General features: G+C 37.8%; 3 protein-coding genes across 4 annotated transcripts; 2 read left to right on the top strand and 1 right to left on the bottom strand.

Moving 5' to 3' along the window:
* Positions 1-812: 812 nt before the first annotated feature.
* Positions 813-7,112, top strand: LOC127963784 (ras-related protein Rap-1A). Its single transcript, XM_052563865.1, has 8 exons — positions 813-950; positions 2,806-2,883; positions 3,020-3,088; positions 3,196-3,252; positions 3,344-3,484; positions 4,986-5,129; positions 5,223-5,345; positions 6,080-7,112. The coding sequence occupies exons 2-7, from the start codon at positions 2,827-2,829 to the stop codon at positions 5,310-5,312; spliced, it is 558 nt and encodes a 185-aa protein (XP_052419825.1). The 5' UTR covers positions 813-950; positions 2,806-2,826; the 3' UTR covers positions 5,313-5,345; positions 6,080-7,112.
* Positions 7,113-7,149: 37 nt separating this feature from the next.
* Positions 7,150-12,213, bottom strand: LOC127963783 (PAK4-inhibitor INKA2). 2 transcript variants are annotated; one of them, XM_052563863.1, is made up of 2 exons: positions 11,814-12,213; positions 7,150-9,188 (listed from the first exon to the last, which is right to left on the bottom strand). In XM_052563863.1, the coding sequence occupies exons 1-2, from the start codon at positions 11,847-11,849 to the stop codon at positions 8,274-8,276; spliced, it is 951 nt and encodes a 316-aa protein (XP_052419823.1). In that variant the 5' UTR covers positions 11,850-12,213; the 3' UTR covers positions 7,150-8,273. The 2 variants fall into 2 exon arrangements, with proteins under 2 accessions (XP_052419823.1, XP_052419824.1); XM_052563864.1 differs by lacking the exon at positions 11,814-12,213 and adding an exon at positions 10,086-10,228.
* A 4,197-nt stretch (positions 12,214-16,410) lies between these two features.
* Positions 16,411-26,079, top strand: LOC127964169 (probable ATP-dependent RNA helicase DDX20). The gene is made up of 11 exons (XM_052564321.1): positions 16,411-16,661; positions 16,877-16,971; positions 17,167-17,335; positions 17,594-17,717; positions 17,803-17,945; positions 18,038-18,176; positions 18,337-18,395; positions 19,505-19,587; positions 19,685-19,790; positions 20,149-20,250; positions 24,899-26,079. Exons 1-11 carry the CDS (start codon positions 16,469-16,471, stop codon positions 25,984-25,986), a joined length of 2,301 nt encoding a protein of 766 aa, XP_052420281.1. The 5' UTR covers positions 16,411-16,468; the 3' UTR covers positions 25,987-26,079.
* Positions 26,080-27,193: the final 1,114 nt, after the last annotated feature.

Below are 27,193 nucleotides of genomic sequence, written 5' to 3'. Positions count from 1 at the left end.
CTTTTCCTTCCCTTCACCTCTCTATTAATGTGCTTGGACACAGAGCTCTGTGAACAGCCAGCCCCTTTTGCAATGACCTTTTGTGTCTTACCCTCCTTGTGCAAGGTGTCAATGGTCGTCTTTCGGACAACTGTCAAGTCAGCAGTCTTCCCAATGAGACAATTTAAAGGCCTTTGCAGGTGATTTGAGTTAATTAGCTAATAATTTTTAATAAACATTTGAAATATATCAGTCTGTGTGTAATGAATTTGATTTCACTTTATGAATATTGAATTCACTTTATGAATTGACTTAGTGAAATAAATAAACTTTTTGATGATATTCTAATTATATGACCAGCACTTGTTTATCATGATTTTGTGTTCCCCATACCAATTGTGTTAACCTGTAATGGGCTTTTCTTGATTGTCGTCAGTTCAAATGCAGGCGATGCGGTGTTGCAGGATATTGCTATAAAAACAAATCAAAACAAAACACAAAAATAAAAAAAGAAACAAAAAATGTTTCAAATCCTTTGCAAATATGATACGAAAAAAATATAAATTTAAAATTTCACAGCTGCCTGACCTCGATTACAGGATTAGCAAAAAAGTTACATTTTTGATGACTTGTTATAGTCAGACTACTAATATTGTGAAATGTTTGTGTATGTGTGTGTGTGTGTTTGTGTGAACGCTTTCTTCTTTGTATGCTACAAAGTAAAAATTTATGTATGTGTAACTTTATATCACGTATTCAAATTTATTAATAAATAAGAAAAAAAAAAGAAATTGTAGAAGTTTACATAATTTAGATTTATATATCACAAATAAATGGAAGCACTTATTTATTATGTCTCTTTAACCCGTTCGTGACTGTACTGTTTCAGGCCAGCCTTCCGCGCGCTGCAGTGACGTTTGCATCCGCGAGAGTGACCGGAGTCTGAGCGCGCGGCGGAGCGGCGGGATACGGTGAGTAAACTGTTAACGAATCCTCGAACCACCGCGACCCGGCACGGTAGTTCACAGTTACACTCACCAGCTCGCGCACTATACAGCGAGCGCCGGGTTTGGGTTAATGTCGCTCCATAAAACTTGACGTAACGAACATGCTAATGCTAACTCGAGCTAACGAGCCGCAGGGCGGCTGACTGAGCAGAATTACCCCGCACAGCAGCTCTGCTTTCTTTCGGAGTTCACAGGAAACACCGGTGCGTTTACAGGCCACGGTCTCTCCTGCGAGCAGACGAAAACAAACACATGTCCGCTTGTTAAGGGTGAAATATTTGATCTGTGCGCGTTAAATGGGATTACTATGTGCTGGTTAAACTCTTGTGTGTTTGTATTAACCTGCGTTTTGATTCATATATGAACTCCCAATGTCCACACTTACAGTCTTACTCGACAAGTGACAAAAATTTGATTTCAGCTGGTAGTATAGAGGAATGCTTCGTCCAGACTGAATACACGTTAGTCTTGTGTTACGTTATGATTACAGTCCTGGTGACACCATAATGTTATTGAACCGTTTAGGGGAGACCGTGGTCATCTATACAATTGTTGCAATGAGTTTAATCTGTATTTGTGATATTTAGTTTAATCTGAAGACATTCAAAGGTGTGATCAGGAAAAAACGAATAGATTAATAACAAAAACTGGTTGGGAGAATGACAAAGTTTTGGCTGTGCCTTTTTATTGCTTACAGTGATTGACATTAAATGATGTAATTCCTCTTAATTTACTCATGGGTATTTATTTCCTTATATATATATATATATATATATATATATATATATATATATATAAATAAAAATTAGGTTTATAAGTTAATCACAACCACCGAAAATATTGCTGTACCATTAACTGATTTGCTTATTTACTTTACAAAATGGGATCTGAGGAGGTTTGGATAGGATGACATGGCAGTCATTCTTCTTTCTCTTCCAGCGACCTGCCACTCATATGAGATTGCAGCAATTAGGAAAAGGCAACGATTCAAGCTATTCCAGATATACAAAATCAAGTTCTGCCTCACATTTTCCTCATTCAAGAAGCTGTTTTTTTATCTGATATGCATCACAGGAGAAGAGGAAAGGGGTTTAACAATCAAAATTTTCATTTCATGCTAACTTTGACTTTCCTTAGTGTTCAGAATGTTTTACTTGAGCCACTTTTTTCTAGATTTAGTTGCTTCAGGCTGAATGAACTTGTGCATTAGCATGGCATCAGTTGGATCTGCATGCAGTAGATAAGTTGTTTGTTTGGTCATTTGGATGCATTTGCATTCTTGATCACAGTGGAATTTAAAGTGCACTCTGAATGACCTCAGATAGCCCTGTAAACATTTGTTGGGAATTTGGACAGCACAGCTGTAATGACGGTGCTTTAAAGAAAACTCAGAGTTGTTGTTTTTTACCGTGCAAACTTTATAATTAAAGCATGCTAACTCTACATGAAACGAAAGGTGCAGAAGTCTTTTCTTTAGTATGATGAGGGTGGGTCTTGACATTTTCTGGAAGAGGCGGGAGGATCACCCCCATCATGCTGACATAATGTAATCAGCGAAAAGGATTTAGATTTTAAAGTAGCTTCAGAGAAACACTTAAAAAATTATAGATTTAAAATAATGTAGGTGACAGGCCGCTGCGTACCTAGTAAGTCATGAAAATCTTTAAAAAAGTGGTATAAATATGCTATTTTTTTTTTTTTTCTGGAATCCTTAGTTTGCTAACCACTTCCTCAGAAAACCAGAAACCTGTTTTAAGCTTCAAACCTTGCACTGATGAATGATAAGTGTGTGTGTGCGTGCTGTGATTGAATCTTACAGGCCTCAACAGAGAGACCTACCATGCGTGAATATAAGCTTGTGGTCCTGGGCTCTGGAGGCGTGGGGAAGTCTGCGCTGGTAACTTCAGCATTTTTAAAGTCCACACTTTACTGTATTATAAAATGGGCATTGTATACAGTATTTATAGTTTTTCTCTACTGTAATATTTATTCAGGTCTTTATTTGTATTGAATGATATTCTGGTCTTTTACAGACTGTTCAGTTTGTACAGGGAATATTTGTTGAAAAATATGATCCCACAATAGAAGACTCCTATAGAAAGGTAAGTAAACCACTTTGTTATAGCTGAATTAATACAAAATATAGGGCAATGCGTTAATGCAGTACTGACACCCTCTCTCTGTTTTGGTTTATTTTATTTTTTTAAAGCAAGTTGAGGTTGATGGGCAGCAGTGTATGCTAGAGATCCTAGACACTGCAGGCACAGTGAGTTTAATATGATGCATGGACTCAACTGGCAAATTAGTTCATTAGTCTTCAGTGTGAACTCAATAGATTATTGATTGTTTTCCTACAGGAGCAGTTCACAGCGATGCGGGACCTGTACATGAAGAACGGGCAGGGTTTTGCTCTGGTTTACTCCATCACAGCACAGTCCACCTTTAATGATCTGCAGGACCTACGGGAGCAGATTCTGAGAGTGAAGGACACAGAAGATGTGAGTCGCTTTGAATAATAATTCATGAGATACATTATTATTATTAGTGGTGTCTGCCTTGGCAAATCATTATTTTTTATTTTTATTATCTGTCAGCAGCTCTAGCAAGTTTAAACCAGCAAAGGCAAAACAAATAAACCACAAAACTTATTTGATTTTACTGAAGCAGGAGCTTTGAGACAAATCAGCAGAAGCTGTATTCACACTTTGGCACACCACACTGATGACCAGATTATCCACTTTCTTTTTTTACTGCTCTTATATACAGTTCCTCAGGCATTTCAGTTTCAGGCTACGTCCATACGAAGCCAGAGCTTTCCCTATCAAATCCTTTTTTTTTTTTTTTTTCTGGTCTCAAGAAATGTCTGCATCTACATGAAACCACAAAACTGCATCACTCAAATGATGTAGTATACACGCCAGACTAGTACATGGCGCTGTAGTTCTGCCACAGAGATGCACTTAAAACGCAGAAGAAGACTTGTCACATAAACCTTGTGTGCGGAATACAAACGAACATGGAACAATACATTTATTAATCTGTGTTAATGTCAGTTAATAAAAAGACAATCGTTCAGTGTTTGTTTATGTTTTTGTTTCTATTACCTGACAGTGTTGACAAAACACCTATATAATACAAAATTTATGCGTATACAGCAAAACGCATTCACTCAGTGTGGATGGGGCCTTAGTTCTCTAAGCCAGCGGTTCTCAATTCCAGTCCTCGCGCCCCACTGCTCTGCATATTTTGCACATTTCTCTTTGTTAACACACCTGATTCAGATAACCAGCTCGTTAGAGATGAATTCCGTGCATGAACAGTGTTCCAATTGTTCATTGCTCCCTACTCCCTGAGCAGGGGAAATCTGTTTAAGTTTACCTCACATCGAAACATTCATTCACTGATTTGTGCTGTGCAGCGTCTGTAAACATGGACAACTGTGACATCATATACCTCTGTAAATCAATACAATTTAAATTAATGTCTTGCACACTTCAATGCACTTTGATTGGAACATATAGCTACGTTCGCTTCGAACTGGAATCATGGCTGAATATCCTGTGATGTCCACTACGCAGGGCACTTATGTTCGAATAGAACAAAAGTCTGAAGCGCTAAGAGAAACGTTCAAAATGTGCAGAGCAGTGGGGCGCGAGGACTGGAATTGTTGAGAACCGCTGCTCTAAGCATTAAACATACACACACACACACACATGGATAATTATTGACAATTTAATGCATCCTTGCTGAATAAAATCATTAACTCATTTTTTTATTGTGTTGACCACAAACATTTGATCAGTAATGTGTATATGAATCCATGTTACATGAGCACAGGATATATTTTGTGTGTCTAAATAAGTCGCTGATCTTTTAAAAATCAGTCTAGCCTAAATCAAAACCATGTTTCTTTGAACTCTCAGTGAGTGTGGTTTCTAATTTAAGGCAGATGCAAACATAGTTAACACGCTCATCAGATGTTTCTCTCTGTTTGTATAGGTGCCAATGATCTTGGTTGGGAATAAGTGTGATTTAGAGGATGAGAGGGTGGTTGGGAAGGAGCAGGGCCAGAATCTCGCTCGTCAGTGGAGTAATTGTGCCTTTCTAGAATCTTCTGCCAAATCAAAGATCAACGTCAATGAGGTGAGTCACAGTTTTAATAAAAACACATGCACCAGGTCACATAAAGACAGTCCTCTAATGGAAGTCCTTTGTGTCATTGTTTGTGTGTGTCAGATCTTTTATGATCTGGTAAGACAGATAAACAGAAAGACACCGGTGGAGAAGAAGAGAGCGAAAAAGAAGTCAAACTGCATCCTGCTGTAACACAACTGCATCACTGCAGCAGCTCTGAGCCAGGTAGTCGATCAGAAGTACTCAGAAATACATTAGGAATCAGTACATGCCCTATTAAAGGAGTCATATGATGCTGCTAAACAGAACATTATTTAGTGTATTTGGTGTAATGCAGTGTGTTTACAAATGAAGTGTTTGCTGCACCCAGTGGGGACATAATTATTGATTATAATGACTATTACTCGCTAGTACTGTAAGGGGGTCTTGACCCTTAACTTTTATAAAGAATATCTCTTTGTATTTGAGACTTTAGTCTTTGCAACTTTACAGATCTTCTTGCAAAAAGAGCTAGTAACACTAGAAAGATAAAGGAAAATTTTAAATTGCATCACATGACCCCTTTAAGAACTCCTTTCATCCATGACCAATGATACCCCTGTTTTTTTTTTTTTTTTTTGCATCAACGATATCTACTAGGGATCCACAAAATACAATTTATTAAATGATGCATGTATGATTAAATGGTTAAAAGTTTTTTCTAATTGTTTTAATAACACCTGTATCTTTAAAAATAAATTTCTCATATCATGACCTATTTGATATGAGTGGATCTTTAATATCTGAGGTAATACCTGGAGAAAGCTGTTAATAAGCATTCCCAGTCATCGTAATGGCGATGCAATTATTTACATCTTGTTGCATCATTAAAACAGCACCACTTGGAGCTTTAGCATTTTGCTTTTAGACAAGACTAACTTGAGATGGAGTTCATGACACCCCCCCCCCATTCTTTTCAGATTGCCGAAATGAAGAACTGTTGCCCAGCTGGCCAACATTCCTGTTCCTCTCTACAGTGATTGGCCAAACAATTAATAAGACTGAACACCAGACTCCTCAACTAATACACAGACTTGACAGAAAAAGAGAGATGCAGCCTCTGTCTTTTCTTCCAGAGCAGTCTTGACATTTTTCTGCCCCCATTTTTTCCTCACTAAGGATCTGAGTCTGGAGATGAAGCTCCGTATGTGACATAGTAAAGTGGGGGTTAGACAGTCTGGGAGAGGGTTCAGGGCTTTCTCCGTGTGTCCTACAGAGAGAATGGGGACATTTCAAAAACATGCTCATGTTTGTAAAACGATCAGAGATGTTTCATTTTTTCCCCCATAATGTTTGGACTATCATTTGTACAGAGAAAAAGCTGTGTCCTTTATTCATCAAAATATTTTCTGAGTGACTTGGAACACTCACTCTTTTCATGGTCCCCATAACATGCTTAGGTTCTTATTTCCTTTTATCTAAACAAACTGTGAAAATGAAACCTGTCCTGTTTTCTTTTGGTGGTAAGGTTAAAATAAGAAATGTGGATCTGTCTATCTTGAAGATTAAGATATATTGTACTGAAGTCAATGCATTTGTTTTTTCACAATCAAAATTAGATCAATTTTTCCAGCTTTTAAAGATAATTACATTTTAGTATTTTCTTCCTTTTTTCCCTCGGTTGTATTTTGCAGTAGGCTGTAGCTCAGCCTGGGATAAATATCAACCGTTTTGTGCCTGAGCAGGAGAAGGATGAAATCAGATCTAAAATGCAGAGATGACTTCTCCTCCGATAAGCGCTAAACCAATAATCAATAGTCAGTCCTTGACACTTCATTTGCCATGTTAAATCGGTCTTGATGTGTCGATTTTTTTTTTTTTTTTCATTGTTCTGCTCCATGGTTTTGTTGAGCATTTCAAACACTGGCTGGCTTTTGATTTGTTTTTAAAGTAATGTGTGTTTTGATTTGTTTTTTTTTGGACATAGATTTAAATAAATGTATTTCATATTGATGTGTTCTTTTGTGTATTTGTAGATTACCATTCCTCACCAACATAGACCATTATACAGATACAGTGTTTCAGTGTGGCTCACTTTATGTACTGTAGTTACAAATATGGGACAAAGCCATATAATTTCACTTCTCTTACATTTTTCTACAAAGCTTTTTGCAGACATGGAATGCAACAAACATAAACATTACAAATTTGTTTTTGTTGCACACCAGATTACATGCTGCATTAAATGCAAACACTGTCTCTTAATTCATAAACATTCATTGATTAGGTGTGACAAAAGCAGATTTTCATGATGCACAAGACTTGAATGGAATATCCCTTTTACAAAATGTACTCCTATAGGTTTACAGGAACTTCAAGTAGATTTTTTTGTAATTACCATAGCTCGGGTATACAGACTATAGCAGCACCCACAGGCATTTATTTATTACAGATAACATGAAGGTGCTAATAAAAAAGGCATTTAGGTTTAGGTTTAGCATCATTGCATAGATTTTCTGACCAATACAAAGCAGGTTTATGCTTGCAAAGCTAAGAAATGAGTAAGACATTTGTAAAAAAGCACAATTCAGGACTATTTCATAGAATGATTGACAGTTAGGCCTAAACCTAAACAGATGGATACAGACATCAGCAGAAACAGCATTAGGCTCATATATTTTTTTCCTGTTAGCATCACTCTACCATGCACACATCTCAAAAAACTAAATAACAAAAAACATACATACAAAATGCATTCCAGAGATGCTTACCTTACATAACTTTGGATTCAATAGCTTCTGGAGTGCTACTCCTCTCACTTGAGAAAGAAGGACGATATTACCTCAACATCGCAGTCTGTAGTGAATGGTGTTTATTGCTTAACTTTTATGGATTGCTTCATATTTAGTTGTGATACCATGATGAAGTGATATAAATTAATGTATTTCATCGTTCTGAATTCAGATTTAGTTATTTGTGTTTGTAGTTCACAATATAATTATTTTGTTTAGACTACTTCCATATTACTGTATGTTTTTGACTTGAATATGAAATGTTGGAATAACAAATTGCCAACTAGGTGCACTTCAGCATCTTGTTACAACAATTTTGATCATAAAGTCCACTAATTATGTCTAACAACATGTGTAACGGTGTCTTTCGTTAATAATTATATTAGACCCACACAGCTGAGCTGTAATCAAACACAGATGGACGTTTCTCTACAATATCCACCCATCCTCTGTCAGTCAAACCCTCTGAGCCCTGATAAGTCATGCCCTTTTGTTTGGTGGGTGTGGTTTTCTTCTTCATTCCTCTTGTTCTCACCCAGAATGGCTTGCTGATATCTGACTTTGGCTTTCTGCATGTGATTTTTGGTTGTTTACACACATCCATTCCTTCACTTTCTTGGTGGTGTCGTGGCCGAACGCGGCGTAGGACTCGCTTGAAGATGTTAGCTGTTAGTGAGAGTTTCCTGGAGAGATCCTGAGAGTGACCGCTAGTTGATGACTCTGAAAGCGTTTCTTTAAGACTCGAGTCATTTTGATCCTCACCTGCCGCCTGGCCTTCAACATCAGGCAGGTCCAGCCAGTTTCCAACCAAATCAGCAAAAACATTGTCGCCCAATACCAATGGCTGTCTGTTTCTACTATGGTTCATCAATGAGGCTGTCCAGTCAGTAGAGTCATCAATATCGTATGAGGAGAAACTGTTGTCAGTTGTGTCTTCCTGAGAGGAAAAAGAGGAAGAAGTGCTTAGACTTCCTCCGTAAACCCTCCTGGGAATATGGCGGTTCTCTGCTGGAGAACTAGTGAGGAACAAAGATGGTTCCATGGTAAGCTCAGTCCTGAAACTTTCTTGTGAAATACTTTTTTCTGGATTCTGTGTTTGGTTCAAGTGGGTTATTCTTGAACTGTAGTTTATCTGATCGAGCATTTTGCCAGTGTATGAAGAGGCCTGGCTTGTTTTACTGGAGAACTCCAGCTCCTCCAGCGCAGTCTGGACCTGCAAGAGTTTGAGCTCCTGGAGGGCACCGATAACAGAATTCATCTGAGCTTGGAGACCCTCATCCGACTGCCACAAAGAATCCTATAATGGGAAAAGCAAGAGAGCAATAACTATGACACGAAGCTATCGTCAGTGAAACCTGTTGTGACTGATGAGTAACGCTTATCTCACACTCACTTCACAGTAATTATCAAAAATCAATATTACACCAAATAGTCTGCATTTTCTGCCCACTGTGTCATCACAGACACCTGGCTCAGCATCTGCTTCAAGAGAATGCAGATTTTTTTGTTCTTGTCACAGCCTCCAATTAATTGCTTACTTGGAGGATTAAGGCATGATTTTCTTTAAAGCTGATTTGAAACCACTTAAAAAAACTGGGAGTATTGAGATTTTTAGTAAGCAAGGATGCATTACATTGATCAGAAGTGACAATCTAGACATTTGTGTAACTACTATAAATTTTAAAATAAATGCTGTCCTTTGATCTTTCTATTTACCAAATAATTCTCACGTTTTACACATTGAGCAGCACAACTGTTTTCAACATTATTAATAATAATAAAAAATGTTTATCGAGCATCAAACCAGCATATTATAATTATTTCCAAGGGATCATGTTTTATTGCATGTTTATTAATGTTATTTTTTTACGATTATGAATATACAAAGTTGTAAGCATACCTACAAATTGTAAAAAAGGTTGTTACAACATTTAAATGTTGTAGACAGAAAACATGGCCTAGACAGAAAAACACAATGAATGTCTTTATACATGGTTATGAGCCAAAATCTTTATATCAACTTTTGATATCCCATGCTGTATGGAGTATTTGAGTATTATTTATTATATTAAATAATTAGTTGTATTTATTAGTATTTACTATAAATTAATACATTCAAGCAGATTCCATCTCTGTACACTACAAATAAATGCCCTTTTTCTTCTATTACCGAATAAAACCACTGTCATCTTACCTTCTTTCACCCTGCAGTCTCTCTGTTTCCCTATCATTTATTTTCTCGTTTCACTCCTTGTTTCTGTTCCTTCCCTTCCTTACCAGTGTGATTGATCAGCAGCCAGTCTGTGCACAGCAGCACACCACTGATGCTTTTCTACCGTAGTGTTGTGTCTCAAGGCATGATGGGAGATGTAGGAGGTCATGGGCATGTGGGTGAAATGACTAGACTGTGAGTCATGGGCGAACAGCTGAGGCATGTATTTTTCTGGGTTGGTCATAAATGCAGGTGTAGGGAAACATAGCGCTTAGCTTGTACTTTACCTAAAACATTTCATAATTTGATATTCAAATAGGATGTTATATTGGCTGCTTATGTAGGCAGTAGAGCCATAAGGTCATCTTTTACAATGAGAATTCAGTTTAAAGAGGCAAATTAGCAAGTTATCAATAATATCTGTCTATAACTTGCCCTGTTTGCTAGTTATAGCATGTTCCGTGTTTGCTATTTCATCAAATTCACCCGTAGGTCCTATTTCTCATTTTGTGATGTCACTGACTTCTCCCGTGTCAGTTTCCGGTGGGATGTGCCCAGACGGGCAGCAGTATTAATCAGACATCACTGACCCCACCAACAAGTGATTGATGTTGTGAGTAACATCCTTGTGGCCCTGTTTCCTCATTTGGCAAGCCTCTTTTTTCGCTCACTCATTCATTTTCAGTCTCAACCATACAAATAAGGGTTATTTAAATATAAATAAATATATATAAATACATTTTTCTGCCATAAGGGTTTATTGCAGGTTTCTTCTACTGCAGTGTGGGATGTGTTCACTGATCATACAGTCAACTCAAAAATGATTCAGAAACCTTCAACATTTCTCACTTTATTACAATTTATTCGTTATAGTTCAGAAAATGGTAATAAATATGACAAGAACTCTGAGTTTAACTGTGTCAGAACAAATTCACCTTGATAATGTCAGATAACTTTGAAAGAAAGATATTTAATAAATTAAGTTGAATAGCTGTCAGCTGTGAAATTTAAGTACACAATTAGAAAATACCAATTTATGGCAAACCAGTTACCAAGCAATGCTTGTTCAGTCTGTGTTGTAAAAAGCTCTTAATGGCAATTAAAGAAAAAAACACTTAAGCAAAATGTGGTCAGGTCAAAGTGTCTGAATTATTTTTGGTCCCAAATCAGTTTAACTGGTAGTCCACTGTATGAATAATTTTTGGGTATAATTGAGTCACAATTTACTTTATTCTGCTATCCTCGCTTACATAAACGAACTATTGTCTCCTGCACCAACTAGTATAAACATATCAAAAATTATATCTGGTGTCTGAAATGTTTTTTTGTTTGACTGTATAATGTATATTACATATATATTTCTCTATTATGTAGATCAGTTAAAGTGTTTTAATATGATGATCACAAGCTGCACTTGAATTTTAAAACATTACAGAAGGGCGAGTATCGGCCAATCAGCGGCCTCCTTTTCAAAAAATGCGCTGCCAATCAGGTTGCACCTTTTCTCCAGCGCCCAAACAACAACTGGATAAACATCAACAACACACTTCACTTGAGAAAGCCGCGACATTAAAATGGTTGATGAAAACATTATAATTCAGTGAAAAACTAATTGTTACATGTACATATATAAGAATATTCTTGCGTTAAAAAACACACCTGTCTTGTAAATGTAGATGAAGAGAAAAAAAATGAGCAGGAAATTCTCACCAGTTCATGTTTTAGACGCCGAAGGTTGCAGTCCATGTCACCGAGATCCGTTTGTTCTTCCCTCAAAAACTGCTGAATTACAAAATGTAAATACTGTATTAGCTAAACACAGGTTAATTCGTTAAAACTTTAGTTCCTGAGATGTCGCTGTCCGCTGTGTTATTTGTTTTTTCCACCTTCGTGTTTTATGCTCAGTCGTGCGGTAGGACCAGCGGTGTTTGCTATAATATAATATATATTATATAATATAAATATAATATATTCCTCTCGCCTCTGACACACTGCTGGTTAGATAGTCAGATAGATATTCAGATGACATACAGCCCAGCACAGGCGAGGAAGTACTGCCAAGCCACTGAAGTGTGTGTGGTGTCATGTGGCTTAATTCACGTTGATTTGAAGGGAAAGTTCCTGAATAGGATTTACTAACGTCTGATCGTCAACAAAAGCGTCACGCTTTCACACCAGTGGTCAGTTCATCATGAATGGAGACTTCATGCATAACAACAGAGCTACAATTGTAAAGCTTTAACTCAGATTTAAAGATTCACTCTGATTGGATATTAGAAGGGGGAGAGCAGTCCATTTATAAACTTTAGATATATATAATAGAACTGAAACAATATATAATTTAATTACGGGGCACATGTTAAATCGTCTTAAAGGGATATTTCACCCAAAAATCACAATTATGTTATTAATAATTAACCCTCATGTTGTTCCAAACCAGTAAGACCCCCATTTGTCTTCGGAACACAGTTTAAGGGTGCTTTCACACCTGCCTCATTTAGGGTGCTTTCTCATCTCTACTTCGATTCATTTGGTCCAAACCAAGGGCAAACAATTATACATTGTAGCATTTTTCAGCTTTTTTGGTTCGTTTTCACACCACACTGATTGCTTTGGTCCGTACCAGTTGAAACGAACCAAAATGCAGTCACATGACAACATCTACATCACTCATTGGCCATGACGTATTTCCTAAACTGCTTTTCGATTGGTCAGAATTTAGGTGTGGGAAAATCGCAACAAAAGAGAAAAAGCCAGCAGACAATGCAGAGACAACACAACTACACGACAACACGACTGCGTGGGCTGGTTTTGTCCCTGGCCATAATCTATTACATTATTTGTATACACCGCAATATGCAAAAAATAAATTTCTGTAATGAAGCGCGGATGCGGCTTGAAAACAACGTTCTAATGCACTGCAAACGACGAGTGGGAATCGCTCGTAATTTCAAGCGGAGGCGTGCATGAATTCATTTTAACTCTGACATGCTCATGGTCATCTGACCAAATTTCTATGAGGCTCCGCACCTCCTCACTACAAGAAGTTTGTCCACGAGCTGCCATGCTAAAGTGCAAACTGTCAACAAACACTTCCTCATCCCATAATGCACAACGCAGCTGACTACGGCAGCTGGTTTAGTCCAAAAATTATCAGTACTTTTTGCAGTTGGGTCTGTTCGAGGTCGGATCACATTCTCACCACAAACGAACCACTCCAGAGAACGTTTGAAAGTGTACCGAGACCACCTCTTCAAGCAGGTCTCGGTACGCTTGTTTGGTCCGCTTTTAATCCGCACCCGAGTGCGATTGCTGCTTTCTCACCTGCCCAATCGAACCGCACCAAAGGGGAAAGCGAACTCTGGTACGATTCAACCGAACTAAATGAGGCAGGTGTGAAAGCACCCTTAGTTCGGTTGAATCGTACCAGAGTTCGTTTCCCCGTTTGGTGCGATTCGTTTGGGCAGGTGTGAAAGCAGCAATCGCACTCAGGTGCGCACCAAAAGCGGACCAAACCAGGGACAAAACCAGACTGCGCTGTCGACTCTCCATAGTTGTGTTGTCTCCGTGTTGTTTGCTGGCTTTTCCCTCTTATGTTGAAATATTCCCACAAGTAAATTCTGACCAATCGAAAAGCACTTTAGGAAATACGTCATGGCCAATGAGTGATGTGGATGTTGTCATGTGACTGCATTTTGGTTAGTTTCAACTGGTCCGGACCAAAGCAATCAGTGTGGTGTGAAAAAGGAACCAAAAAAGCTGAAATATGTATAATGTAATGTATAATTGTTTGCCCTTGGTTCGGACCAAATGAACCGAACTAGACATGTGAAAGCACCCTAAGATATTTGAGATTTAGTCCGAGAGCTCTCAGTTCCTCCATTGAAACTGTGTGTATGGTATACTGTCCATGTCCAGAAAGGTAAGAAAAACATCATCAAAGTAATCCATGTGACATCAGAGGATCAGTTAGAATATTTTGAAGCATCGAAAATACATTTTGGTTCAAAAATAGCAAAAACTGCGACTTTATTTAGCATTGTCTTCTCTTCCATGTCTGTTGTGAAAGAGTTCAAAACAAAGCAGTTTTTCACATCCGGTTCGCGAACGAATCATTCGATATAACTGGATCTTTTTGAACCAGTTCCCCAAATCGAACTAAATCGTTTTAAACGGTTCGCGTCTCTAATACGCATTAATCCACAAATGACTTAAGCTGTTAACTTTTTTAATGTGGCTGACACCCTCGAAGTTAAAACAAACCAATATCCAGGAGTAATTCATTTACTCAAACAGTACATAGTTTCAATGGAGGGACTGAGAGCTCTCGGACTAAATCTAAAATATCTTAAACTGTGTTCCGAAGATAAATGGAAGTCTTACTGGTTTGGAACGACATGAGGGTGAGTTATTAATGACATAATTATGTTTTTTGGGTGAACTATCCCTTTTACCCTTATGCGTGGTTGGGGACGTTTTCGCCCACTAGGGGGTAAAGTTGAGTCTTATTTTGGCCACAACTTTGTGTTTGAGCAAATGGAATGGTTTTTGGTGAAAAATCTTATTTTGACACATACAGCAATTGTGTGTGGGTGAGAGAATCTTGATTGCTGGTGGTTTTCCCTGTTGGGAAGAGGTAAAATGTGTGTTTTTGTTTTGTTTTGTTTTTTACAGTTGATCACTTGGTGGGACCATTAACCCTTTAGATAGGCCTGTGCAAAAAAAAAAAGAAAAAAAAAAGCTTAGTTTCTGGGTTGTTTATGGAGTTATATGGAGTATAACAGCAAATTATAGTGTGTATATGTATGTGTGTGTGAGAGAGAGAGAGAGTGTGTGAGAGAGACCTTTACACACTTACCTTTATGCATCTCAAAAAGTCAAAATAAGCACCTCAGCTCTCAGAACTACATGAAGTAAACAATAAAAAAGAAGTGTGTTTATGCACAGGCTGCCTTTTGATGGTGAAAAGTACAGACCAAAGAAAAAACAAGTGGATTTTAACACTTGCATGCCATCCTGCTGGTCATTTGATTGTGAGAACAGCACCAAGCAACATGAGAAAGGGCTTGACTTGTACTGAATTTTTAGAAATGATTGTACAGCTTGACCCCTCGAGCGAGCTGCAGGATGTATTGTCTTCTCCCTCTGATGCCACAGACTCAGGAGAGTCATATCCTGATTTTGTTGTGGCACCCTCATCATCCTCAGCTTCCACTAAAGGCGAGGAGGATTCAGAAGATCCTTTATCAGGGTGTATTGGGAGAAACGGTAAAGTCTGGTTTTCCACCAACGTGGAGACAACTCACTTCCTTCAGCCTGCCAGAGGCGTGACTTGGGGGATGACATGTTATGCCATCGCAAGGGTCCAGAAGTGTGTGTGTGTGTGTGTGTTAGAGAGAGAGAGGGAAAGGGAAACCTTTGTGCACTTACCTTGATGTATCTGAAAAAATATAAATGTGCACCTCAGCTCTCAGAACTACATGGAGTAAACCGTGTATTTATGCACCTGCTGCCTTTAGATGGTGAGAAGTACGGATGGCCTATGTGTGAAATGCTTATCTTTTCTTGATGGTAAAGCCCGTTTAAAACCTTAAAATCATTAAAAGATACACATTTAGATTTTTCTGTTAAAAATCTACTTTGCATCAGATTTATGAATATAATTTATCATGAACCAAAATATTTCTAAAACCTTGGTACAAGTGCTCGCTGCTCTTGCAAGTGTTTAAATCCACGTACCTTGTTATTGTTTAGTCTGTACTTGTCACCACCATTAAAAGGCAGTAGGTGCATAAATACACTTACTTTGTTTTTGTTTACTCTGTTACTGAGAGCTGAGGTGTACATTTTGATTTTCTCAAATACATCAAGGTAAGTGCGCAAAGGTCTCTCTCACACACTCTTTCTTTATATCCAAACACACACACACTATATAATATGCTGTTATACTCCATATAGCTCCATATACAGTACAAGTCAGAAACAAAGTTTTTTTTTTGCACAGGCCTATCTAAAGGGTTTAATGGTCGCACCTAGTGATTAACCATAAAAATGTCAAATTTTACATCTTCCCAACAGGGAAAACCACCAACCATCAAGAATGGATGAGTTTATGGTTCAAAGTTGGCTTTAATTTCCACCCCACTGAAGTAGAACGTAAGTTTTTTATGCCAACGGTGTTTGCACTTTCCATTTAAATTGAATCGCTTGCCTGTATATGTCAATCAAGTGTGTTTGTCGCCCTCTGTAGGATATTGCCGATATTTCAAGCGGCGTTTCTATATCTGTGCGCAAGAGGGCGACGTGAGTCACTGTGTGACTCATTTATTCATCGTCGAAGAACTGAACCAGGTCGCAATAGAAATATGGCGGCATCCACGAAAGGGGCGCATGAGCTGCAATCCAGAACCCGGACAGAAGATGTTCTAAATAACGGTGGTGTCGACTTCAGCTCGTTACTCCTGTCAAAACCTGTGCTTGAGGGGTTATCTGCCTCTGGATTTCAGAGACCGTCCCCCATCCAGCTGAAGGCAATCCCGCTGGGTAGATGTGGACTCGGTACGAGACCCGAAATACTCAAGTACTCGAGAGTAGTACCAAAACAAACCTTAAACCAACAGTCTTGACATTATTCACATAACAAAACCGACTGCTTTTTAATGACAAGAGTGTGCTGTGACATACATAATTATAGTGCATGAGTGAAAACGTTGTTCCTGTACTTCATGCTCCGTTAGATGAAAGTTATTTTATTGTCGTTTTCTTCTGTCCAGATCTTATTGTTCAAGCCAAGTCTGGCACAGGAAAAACCTGCGTGTTCACCACCATCGCTTTGGACTCTCTTATATTGGAAAACACAACCACACAGGTATTGCGTTTTCCAATATGCAACGGAATTTAATGTTTGGCTAAATAATGTCATAATTTATAATAATTGTAAAACGGAATAAATGAACTATGAACGTTTGAAAGACTGGTTTACCTTTTGATGTTAAATATAAGCACCTAAAACACGAGTGTGTGCCTGTTTTGACAGTGATGTGCCCTTCTCGTGTCCCATCAGGTGCTGGTTCTGGCCCCAACTCGGGAGATTGCGGTGCAGATTCATGCTGTTGTCATGGCAATAGGCAGCGCTATGGAGGGCTTGGAGTGTCACGTGTTCATCGGTGGCACACCTGTCAGTCAAGACAAACTGCACCTGAAGAAATGCCACATTGCCATTGGTTCACCAGGTATGAGCTAGTTGAATTTTCTTAGACTGATATGTTAGATGGATTACATTTATAACTGTAACTTATTTTAGATTTGCTAAAATTGCATGTTTAGATGTCTTCATGTGTAGGCTTGATAATCTTTTGGCCTTATTAATACATATTAAAAGTTGATTTTTGTTTTTTGTCATTACTGTCACCAACTGGAAGTGATCACAAAATGTCTAGATTCTGTCTTCCAGTAAAAATGACAGACTTCTGGTTTTGTTGTATTTCTAGGTCGTATTAAGCAGCTAATTGAGATGGGAGTCTTGACTACATCCTCCGTTCGCTTGTTTGTCTTGGATGAGGCCGATAAGCTGCTGGAGGATGATAGCAGCAGCAGCTTTCAGGAGCAGATCAAGTAAGAGCTGAATGGGTGATTTAGATTCAGACTTCTGTATTGTAATTCAGCAGGTTTGAGTTTATTTTCTCTCTGTCTGTCTTAGCTGGATCTTCTCCTCTCTACCAGCAAACAAACAAATGTTGGCCCTCTCTGCCACCTACCCAGAATCTTTAGCACAATATCTGTCGAGATACATGAGAGAGCCGACGTTTGTGCGACTGAACCCGACAGACCCTGGACTCCTCGGTCAGTCTGCAGTCCTGTCTGTTTGGTGATGTATTCGTTCTATGTGAATACCCTTTCAAATCTGAATTGAAATTACATGTTCTCTCCTCCAGGGCTAAAGCAATACTATAAAATTGTGCCGTCTCATTCATTACCTCATAAAGTCTTTGAGGAGAAGGTTCAGAGTCTCTTTGAACTCTTCAGCAAAATCCCATTTAACCAAGCGCTGGTATTCTCAAACCTCCATACAAGGCAAGAGCTGACACACTTTTCAACTACTTTCATTATTCTGAAAACATGCTGATGTGTGCAGTAAGAAAACCGATACTGTTACAGCACATAGACTTTAAAGAAAATAATTGTGATGTTTATTGAAAGTAATGAAGGACTGAGTTGATCTGTTGTTCTGCAGAGCTCAGCACCTGGCTGATATCCTCTCCTCTACAGGTTTACCTGCTGTCTGCATCTCAGGTAAGCGTCACCTTAGGTCTCTTATATCTTTCTGTAGAGTGAACAGACTTTGACTTTGACACCTTTCTAATGGTAAGTAAATTATTTGTAATGATGAGCATATAAAAAAAAACTCTGCTTTGTCACTCAGAAACATTTACTAATCCTTTGTTTCCAATGAGTGCTTTACTGCATCATACATTTGAAACTTTGTAAAATTTCAGCGGTTTGATTCTGTGGGTTTGGTCTCAAGTGAATGAAGGAGTATTAAATGTATTGTTGTAACTGATCTCAATGATATCTTTGAATTTAAAGGTCACTAGAATTTTTTTTCTTACATTTTTACAAATATTTTCTTCAAAAATAAGTTTACAAAATATATATATTTTTTCTTAATTCTGTCCTTAAAAAAAAGAAAGGAAAATAACTGTAACCAAGTAATAGATTACATAAGGGCCATTCACACAGAACATGTAGACTGAAAGAATATCCCCTGCAAAGTCTTGATGTTTTTAAAAAGTTAAACTTAACTCTTTCCCCGCAAGCATTTAAGAAAAAAGATGATGGCCACCGCCAGCGATTTTGATGATTTTCACAAAAATGTAATTGCCTACAGTATATTTTGCTGTATGAATACTTGAATATGCAATACACCAAAATAAAGATCAAAGCTTCTACTTTTAAACAAAAAAGCAAACCCTTGAATATAGGTTTGTTTCCTAAAAATTTATAATTTTGAGCAAAAAGTTGAGAAAATCAAATTTTTATGAAAAACTACATCTGGAAAATATTCAGTACGTTTATCAAAGCATAAATCAGGTAACATTTCACAACTCCATGCATTGCAGTCTAGAATGGCCTTCTCCATGAAAGATATATGCAATGCCGCTTGACTTCAAAATAAAAGAAGGCATCTCATCATGGAAGATCTATGCCATCTTTTGATACTGTGTGTGTGTTTGTGTGCATATAATGCCTTACAATGCAACTGTAACTGTTAGCAGCTCACTAGGTTTTAGATAAGAAGGATATAATTTAGAACTGGGCATTTAAATGAAGGCCCAACATATATGAAAAACATTATTAAAGGTTATTATGTTTAAACCCCTTAATGTGTGTTTTGCATGTAGGTGGTTTAAGTCAGGATCAGAGGTTAGAGGCGATGTGGAAGCTGAAACAGTATCAGTGTCGAGTTTTAATATCCACTGATCTGGTGAGGCTCTGAACCCATTATAACACCTACACTGGAAAATACCCACCGTTTAATACCAAATAACATTTCATTTGTGTTAAATCTCTCTCTTCCACAGACCTCACGTGGTATTGATGCTGAGAAGGTGAACTTGGTGATTAATCTGGATGTTCCTAAGGACTGGGAGACCTACATGCACCGTATTGGTCGTGCTGGACGATTTGGTGTGTCCAATTAGAAAACAATTAAGCACCAATATATGTGAAGCCTCTACTCTATGGTTTTAATTAATGTGTGTCTTGGGCATTTAAATGAGAGTACTTAATCAGAGATCATCTGCTCTGAGACAGGTCAGAGTCTGATAGGGAGACTACAGTAATCAGTTTCATAATTGGCTGCTAAACACAAACTCATCAAGAGCTTTTTAATGACCACCGCACTCCAAAATCAGAATTCATAATTGGAACTTAAGCATGATGTTGTTGTGGACGAATTTAATCTTCATTCTCATTAGAATTCTAGTAATGGATGCGATCAGCAGTGTCTTTCCTCTGACCGTGACCTCTGTCTGTTGTGTTTCAGGCACTCTGGGGGTTGCTGTGACCTACTGTTGCCATGGAGAAGAGGAGAACAAAATGATGGCCATCGCTCAGAAATGTTCTCTCAATCTCATTCATTTACCAGGTACTTCTAAAAATTTGAAGGATATTCCTGGGTTTGGTGCCTGTTAAACTGAATCGACAGTGTTTGTGGTATAATGGTGAAAAAATGTAATCTAAAATTTAGGAAACAGTGATGCACTCACAATGGAAGCGAGTAGGGTCTGTAAAGGCATTAAAATATAATACAAATATAAATTAAAGGGTTCATCGAATGCCCATTTAATAAATAAAAAGTCTATAACATTTTGGTTAAAATTACTTCTCAGTGGTTGTGTAAAACAACACCCCTTTTACCCTCACAGTGACCCGTTTCGATGCCTGTCTCTTTAAATGCTAATGAGCTCTGCTCACCTCATCCCCTCTTGACAAGGAGTTCTCTAGAGTACAGACCAGCGCTTCTCAATTCCAGTCCTCATGACACCTTGTTCTTAACATTTTGTATGTCTCTCTTTGTTAACACACCTGATTCAGATAATCAGCTCATTAGAAGTGAGCTCCGTGCATGAACTGTGTTCCCTTGACATGGTCCCTACATGGTGTTTATTGCTCCCTACTCCCTGAACTGGGGAATTCTGTTGAAGTTTACCTCACTTTGGAACATTAATTCATGGATTTTTGCTGCACAACATTTTCACACACAGACAAGTGTGACATCATATACCACGGTAAATAAATACAATTTAAATTCACGTCTTGCACACTTCAATGCACTTTGTATGGAACAAGTACGTTCGCTTCGAACTGGAATCATGGCGAAATATCCTGTGATGTCCACTTTACAGGGCACTTGCGTTCAAATAGAACAAACGTCTGAAGAATGGGGGGCATCAGTTAATTCAGAGATATTCCCTTGAGGTTTTATTAATCTGAGTTAGCAAATATTTAGCCATCCACTAGGGGGCAATCTGACTTCCACTGCTAGTCAAAAGAGCAGAGTTGGCTACAGTATTAGTTTTTTGACAGTGTAAGATGATTTATTGTTAGTCGTGTCTGAGATCCAACCATGGATTTGGCATGTTGTTATCTCAGAAATCACATTGGCTCAGACATCACATTGTATGAGGTAAAATGGTTATATATTTATTTTCCATATAATTACGCATGCTATACTGGGGGGCTTCTAAACCCTTTTTAGGTGGGTTTCAGCCCCCCATCTGTCACCTTATCCCCCAAAACTGTATTAATTATCAGGCCAGTGCTTTTTTCATTCTCACGTGTTTAAGTCTTGTCGTTTTAAACATGAAATAATTTTTAAGCCATTTAAGCCCAAGATGCGGTATTTACGTGCTCTTATAGAGCGTCTCTATGCGCGCCACTGCACACCTGAAGTGTACAAACCGATAACCTTCTCAGACTGCCAGTGAATATGGCTGTTTTGACAAATATACTTGCATTGCACGGTTTTTTGCATTGTCGGTTGTTTTATGTGAATCCAAACTGAAAAGAAAATATCAAATGTACATCAGTATAACGGATCCATGCACTTCTTATGTAAGTAATTTGCATTTATATTAATGTTAATAAAGTAGCCCGCTGTGAATACAGTACAGGGGGGTGCGAGTGAAATTAGCGAACTTGGGGAGGGGGCGATGTGAACTTTTCTGTTAACAGCTGTTTACTTTAGCCACATTCATTGCCGATCTTGCTAAATCGCATATTATTAGGAAAGGCGTTTTACAAAGATTCATATGAAAAAAAATTATATTCACTATTTCTATAGGTGAAGCAGGATCACGAATGATTTGCACAAACATAGACATTTAGGTAGATCAGGGGCACATTCCGTTCAAAACCAAACATAATCCACTTGTCTTCAGCAGCTAAGATGTGAGGAGTAAATGACAACTGCTGTGTTCTTTATTACATCCAACAACAGATCACTTCAGTCGCTTAGGAGACATTCTTGTCTACACCTGCTCCAGCGTCGAAACAAAGGTGGGCTGTTGATGACAGTCTGTGCTGAAATGTCAGTGAAGAATCTGAAGAATCTGAATGCCTTGATCTGAGAAAGGGATTATTATTTATGGGAATTAAAAACCGGCACTGTGTGGATTTTTATCATGATAGGGTGGTTGTGAACACATACTGCCAACACAATTCAATTCAAACAACATGTAAAAGTTAATTTTGCATCAAAATACCTCTTTAAAAAAATAATGTATATAAATATATCCAAGTTTCTATATAAAAGGTGTAAATCAAATAAATATACACTCAAATACTAACTTAAACATAGTCACAAGACGTGTTGCTTAAACTTGAAAAAAAAAAAGAAATTACTTGCAGAGCCCTTCAAGAGCCATGGTGAAGGTAAACAAAATGAGATGAGAGGAAAAATTATATTTTAAAGCTTGCTGTCTCTCACAAATAATTTGCGTTCACTTTTGCATCCCCCAAGAACCTTTCCACACAACACCTTTTTGATAGAAAGAATGAGGTAGGGGAAAATCTGTGTTTCAGTGCTTTTGCAAATGAACCCAAAACTTTTGCTAGAATGCAAAGTTTCTCAGATGAACTTTGGCTAGTAAATACAAAATATATATATATATATATATATATATATATATATATATTAGTGCTGTCAAAATTAGCGCGTTAACGCATTCGATTAATTTGAAATATTTAACGCGTTAAAAAAAAATAACGCAATTAACGCGGTTGCAGTTTTTTTTTATTTCCAGTTGTGGCCTATGTGTGTTCAACGTGCAAAGAAATAAGGATAAGAACAAGGAAAGACTTTTAGACGGAAGGTTTCAGTATAAAACTCTGCCGGATTACTCTTCAGTCTGCCACAAGAAACATTACTCTTCATTTAGTCTGCCACAAGAAACAGCAACATTAAAATCATGAACTCAAATGTCATTGTTTAAAAAAAACAAAAAAACAATGACTGTAACAGTGCGTAAATCAGACCTTTCTGTAACGCTAACGTTAATAAGCTTAAACGAAAATAAGGAAATAATTGTGTAGCGGAGTGTTTTTTGTACACAGTGCCGCGAACTGTCAATCACTCCTGTGCGCATGCATCACTGTCCTCCTTGCAGCTGCAGCAACTTGCGCTCTCTCTCTTCATCAAGCTTTAAAACAAAAAGGGGACAAAAAGATCATATTGTCTTTGTGCATAGGCTATAGATTAATTAGACAAATGATTATCTAAATTTGTGCCTTGCCGTCTACGGTATTTTTTTAGAACTTAGAAAAAAGATGCTGCAGCCAATGAACAGCCAGCGGGGGCTGCAGGACGACTCAACCTCCGCAGACAGTTTTTAATGTTTATCAGACAATAAATACTCAAGATTTTGCTTAAGTATAACTTCCGGGACAATTAGGGCCAGATTCGGGAGTCGGGACAACAGTTTAGATTTCGGGACTGTCCCGAATTTTTCGGGACGTCTGGTCACCCTTCCTGAAAGACCCGCATTACTTCATTAGCTTCAGTCTGACCTGCAGTGATAGGGTTCGAATTTGGTGAGGTATCAGTCAGCGAATCATCTGATTCTGGTCTTGTTCTTGCAGTATTCAGAGTCTGAAGCCAAGAAAACATATTAAGTGTTGTTGTTAACTGTATTTGATTTTTAACCGAACCGAGCGTTGTGTACACTCACAACGAGTTACACACACCTTCTCCGGCCCCGTTGAGTTGTTGACACTTAACAGTGGGAAAAGCGACACATGCGCTATTCACTTGTATAACTTAAGGGTGAATGGGTAATGCAGTTTCTGCTCTGGGTGGGATGAATTAGGAAGCTTGCATTGTGAAGGGCGCTCTGAAAATCGGCAGTGCAGGTAAAAGATTAAAACCTCTATTAAAACAGATGTCCAGAACAAGCACGTTCTGGGCGCACGGAGAGGTGGCGGTACGCTCAAGACTGAGCTATATTTGGAAGTGGCGGTACTGAGTACCTGTGCATACCGGCCCACTTAAAGCACTGGCAATGACTATACTTTGGAATTTTTTTGCAGTCCACTTAGAATTCAACATGGAAATCATTTTTGTTTTTTATTGGCATTGATTGTTTTGAAATTCAAATGGTACTTACATGCCTGTGTTTTTATTTCTGTAATAAATAAGGCTTTCAAGCCAACAGTTAATTTGGAGGATATTGATGGTTTATTGCAGGTATGTTGTTTACATGAGAAAATCTGTGTTACAAGTTAAACAAAAATTCCAATAAACAATCATATTTTGAATTTAAATAGTTTCTTTGTCTTGAGTTTACATTAATTATTTACATTTTACATTTACATATCCAAAAAGTTTCAGTCTTTTAATTGCGATTAATCGCGATTAATCGCGATTAATTTTAAAAATTTGTGCGATTAATTAGTTAATTTTTTTTAATCGATTGACAGCACTAATATATATATATTCATTATGTCCTGACTCCCAAAGTATTAATTGGCTGCCTGTGTTCTGGGACGGTCTGTGCGCTGTCCTTGTGATTTCATGTTCATCATCAGGAATGTCCCCGGACGCCCAGAAAAGAAATATATCCTGGCCTTGACTTTTTCCTCTGAAGTTAACTTTGTTGCCATGGCAACACAATACTGTGAAGCCTAAAGTGGCTGTAAAAATGAATAAAGTTCTGGTTGAACTTTCAGTGAACCTATAATGTTCCTTTAACTTGACCTGAAGGATGTTATGCGGGTTTTCTTACCTTGTGTTACAGATCCAATCCCTCCAGGGATCATGGAAGAGGCTTGTGACTGGGATGTGATAATTGAACCACCTTCAAAACCCACTCAGAAAATTCCTGACATTCCCAAACCAGAGAAGAAGAAACAAGCTAAATCTGAAAAGCCGACATTGAAACCCTCCAGGGAGCCTCACATCTCGACAGTCATCCCAGAAAGGACAACAGGTGATGAATCCTACAGTTTTGAAACCAAAGTTAAAAAGCACTCAACTAAACCTGCAAGGCAAAAACCAATACAGTCAACTACAAACCTCCAGCATGACTCAACTCTTACTCCAAATGAACAGAATGACACTCTTCCCAGAATTCCTCCACTATCGTCTTTTAAGTTGCATGCGCGGAAAGCTATGACTTTCAATGAGGCTGTGGCAGATTATGAGAATTTCATAACAGAAGGTCCGGGAAGATCTGTCGAAATCATTCGCCAATATGAAGGATTCAACAGGAGTCGAGATGCAGTTAATGGATTGCATAGTGTTCATGATGATGGGGAAGATAATGTTAAGGCTTATAAATCATATGCGCGTGAAGAATCGCACTCCCATCAAGATCTTCCTCCACCACAGGAGGTTTCAGAGTTGTCCTCTGAGCAGAAGACTCGTTCTGTCTTATCTGATGAAGATTCTTCAGAGTGTGAGATGGAGGAGGAGAGTCAATCAAGCTCTTCTGTCCCCGCTCAGTCTTCACATCACACACTGGCTCCTCCAGACAGAAGAGTCTCAGAATTGAAAGAATCCTCTTTATCTTTAGGCAGAGTATCACAACAGATTAGCAGAAACAAGCAAAGGCCTAGTAAACCTCAATGCCAGAATCCTGCTAACCACCACAGCCATTCCCAGAAACACCGGCCGGCTTCCAGCAGGAAGGCTGCCTCGGCAGGACAGAATAGGAGAAAAAGAGAGACTGATGAACTGGAAGAGGAAGTGGCTGGGCAGGATTATTGGAGTTCATACAGAGCCTGGGTTGAATATTACAATTCATATTATCATCACTCACCCTATAACTGGATGACTGCGTTTTATATGAATTCTGTCTACATAAAAGAAATGATGAAGCACTAAAAAAGTTGCCATGTATATGACTTGAGTTTGGTAATGTTCTCGTTTGCATTGTGCATGTGATGTTCTCTAATAAAAATAATTCTTAAGATGTTACATGCAGTCATTGGAAATATTTTGTTACATCTAACTGGAGTTTTATCAAAATATCTGTAACTATAATTATGAGAACATAATGAACATTTTACATAAACATCTCATATGGAAACAAAACCTTCAGTGTTTTTTTTGCAATCAGAGAAACCAAGCAGCCATCTGAACATCCTGTTGCATAAAAGCACTGATAAGTAGAAATAAATCAGTGTTCTCCTAATTATCTTCTAGTAATAACGAGAATAAAGGCTAGGTGACCTTTCTAGACCAGTTCACGAAAAGACAAGATTCTTTGAGCTGTTGATAGTACATGGCTCTCTGGAATATCTGATACTGACTGGTCAATTACGGAAGCCCATCATTTCTGTAACGATAATTATATACAATTTGTTATATATTAATAAAAATGTTATGTATAATAAATAATGTTTGAAAAAATAATGACCAAAGTATATGTGTTTGTGTTCTGACTCAGTGCGGTTTTTTTTGTCAATTTATAAAATCATTTAACCATTAAATATTTATGTCAAATCAAGTTAGTCTTTTATGTTCATTTATTTATTTGGTAAGCAGATAATTTGTCATTCAGTCATTGTCAGTTTTCGACATTAGGGTTATTTAAGCATTTTTTTGGAAGAAGTGTTTTCTTCTCACATAATTTCAGCTCAAATTAAGAGTTTATATATATATACATTTATAAATATATATTGTATGTATGTATTTTTTAGCAAGTAGCCGTGTAATAAACGTAGGGATGAATTGCTGGACATTTCAGATTTCTGTGACATTGCGATGTGTAGCCAAAACATTAAATCCACACCTAATACCATTTCAAAAACCACAGGATGTGTCCTAAATAAATCAAAAGAGAAAATAACACATTCATAAAATAAATTATAGACCTATTAGTGCTCTTCGTGCAAGTCGTCTTGAGAAAATCCACAGCTTCCTTATGTGGGACACTGATAAGTCTATAATAAAAGACCAAAGTCACCTTTCATGTAGAATAGTCAAATCTTAAAAGTTAGTATTTCTCTTAGTTATGGATGGATAGTAATAGTAGGAATAGTAGGATTATTTTATATTTTTGATTGTATTTATTATTAAGACATTAAGC

Source organism: Carassius gibelio, chromosome B8 (genome assembly GCF_023724105.1).
Source record: "Carassius gibelio isolate Cgi1373 ecotype wild population from Czech Republic chromosome B8, carGib1.2-hapl.c, whole genome shotgun sequence".
In the NCBI taxonomy this organism is placed as follows: Eukaryota; Metazoa; Chordata; class Actinopteri; order Cypriniformes; family Cyprinidae; genus Carassius; species Carassius gibelio.
Note: the sequence above shows the minus strand (reverse complement) of the source record. Positions and strands in the feature narration are given on the sequence as shown.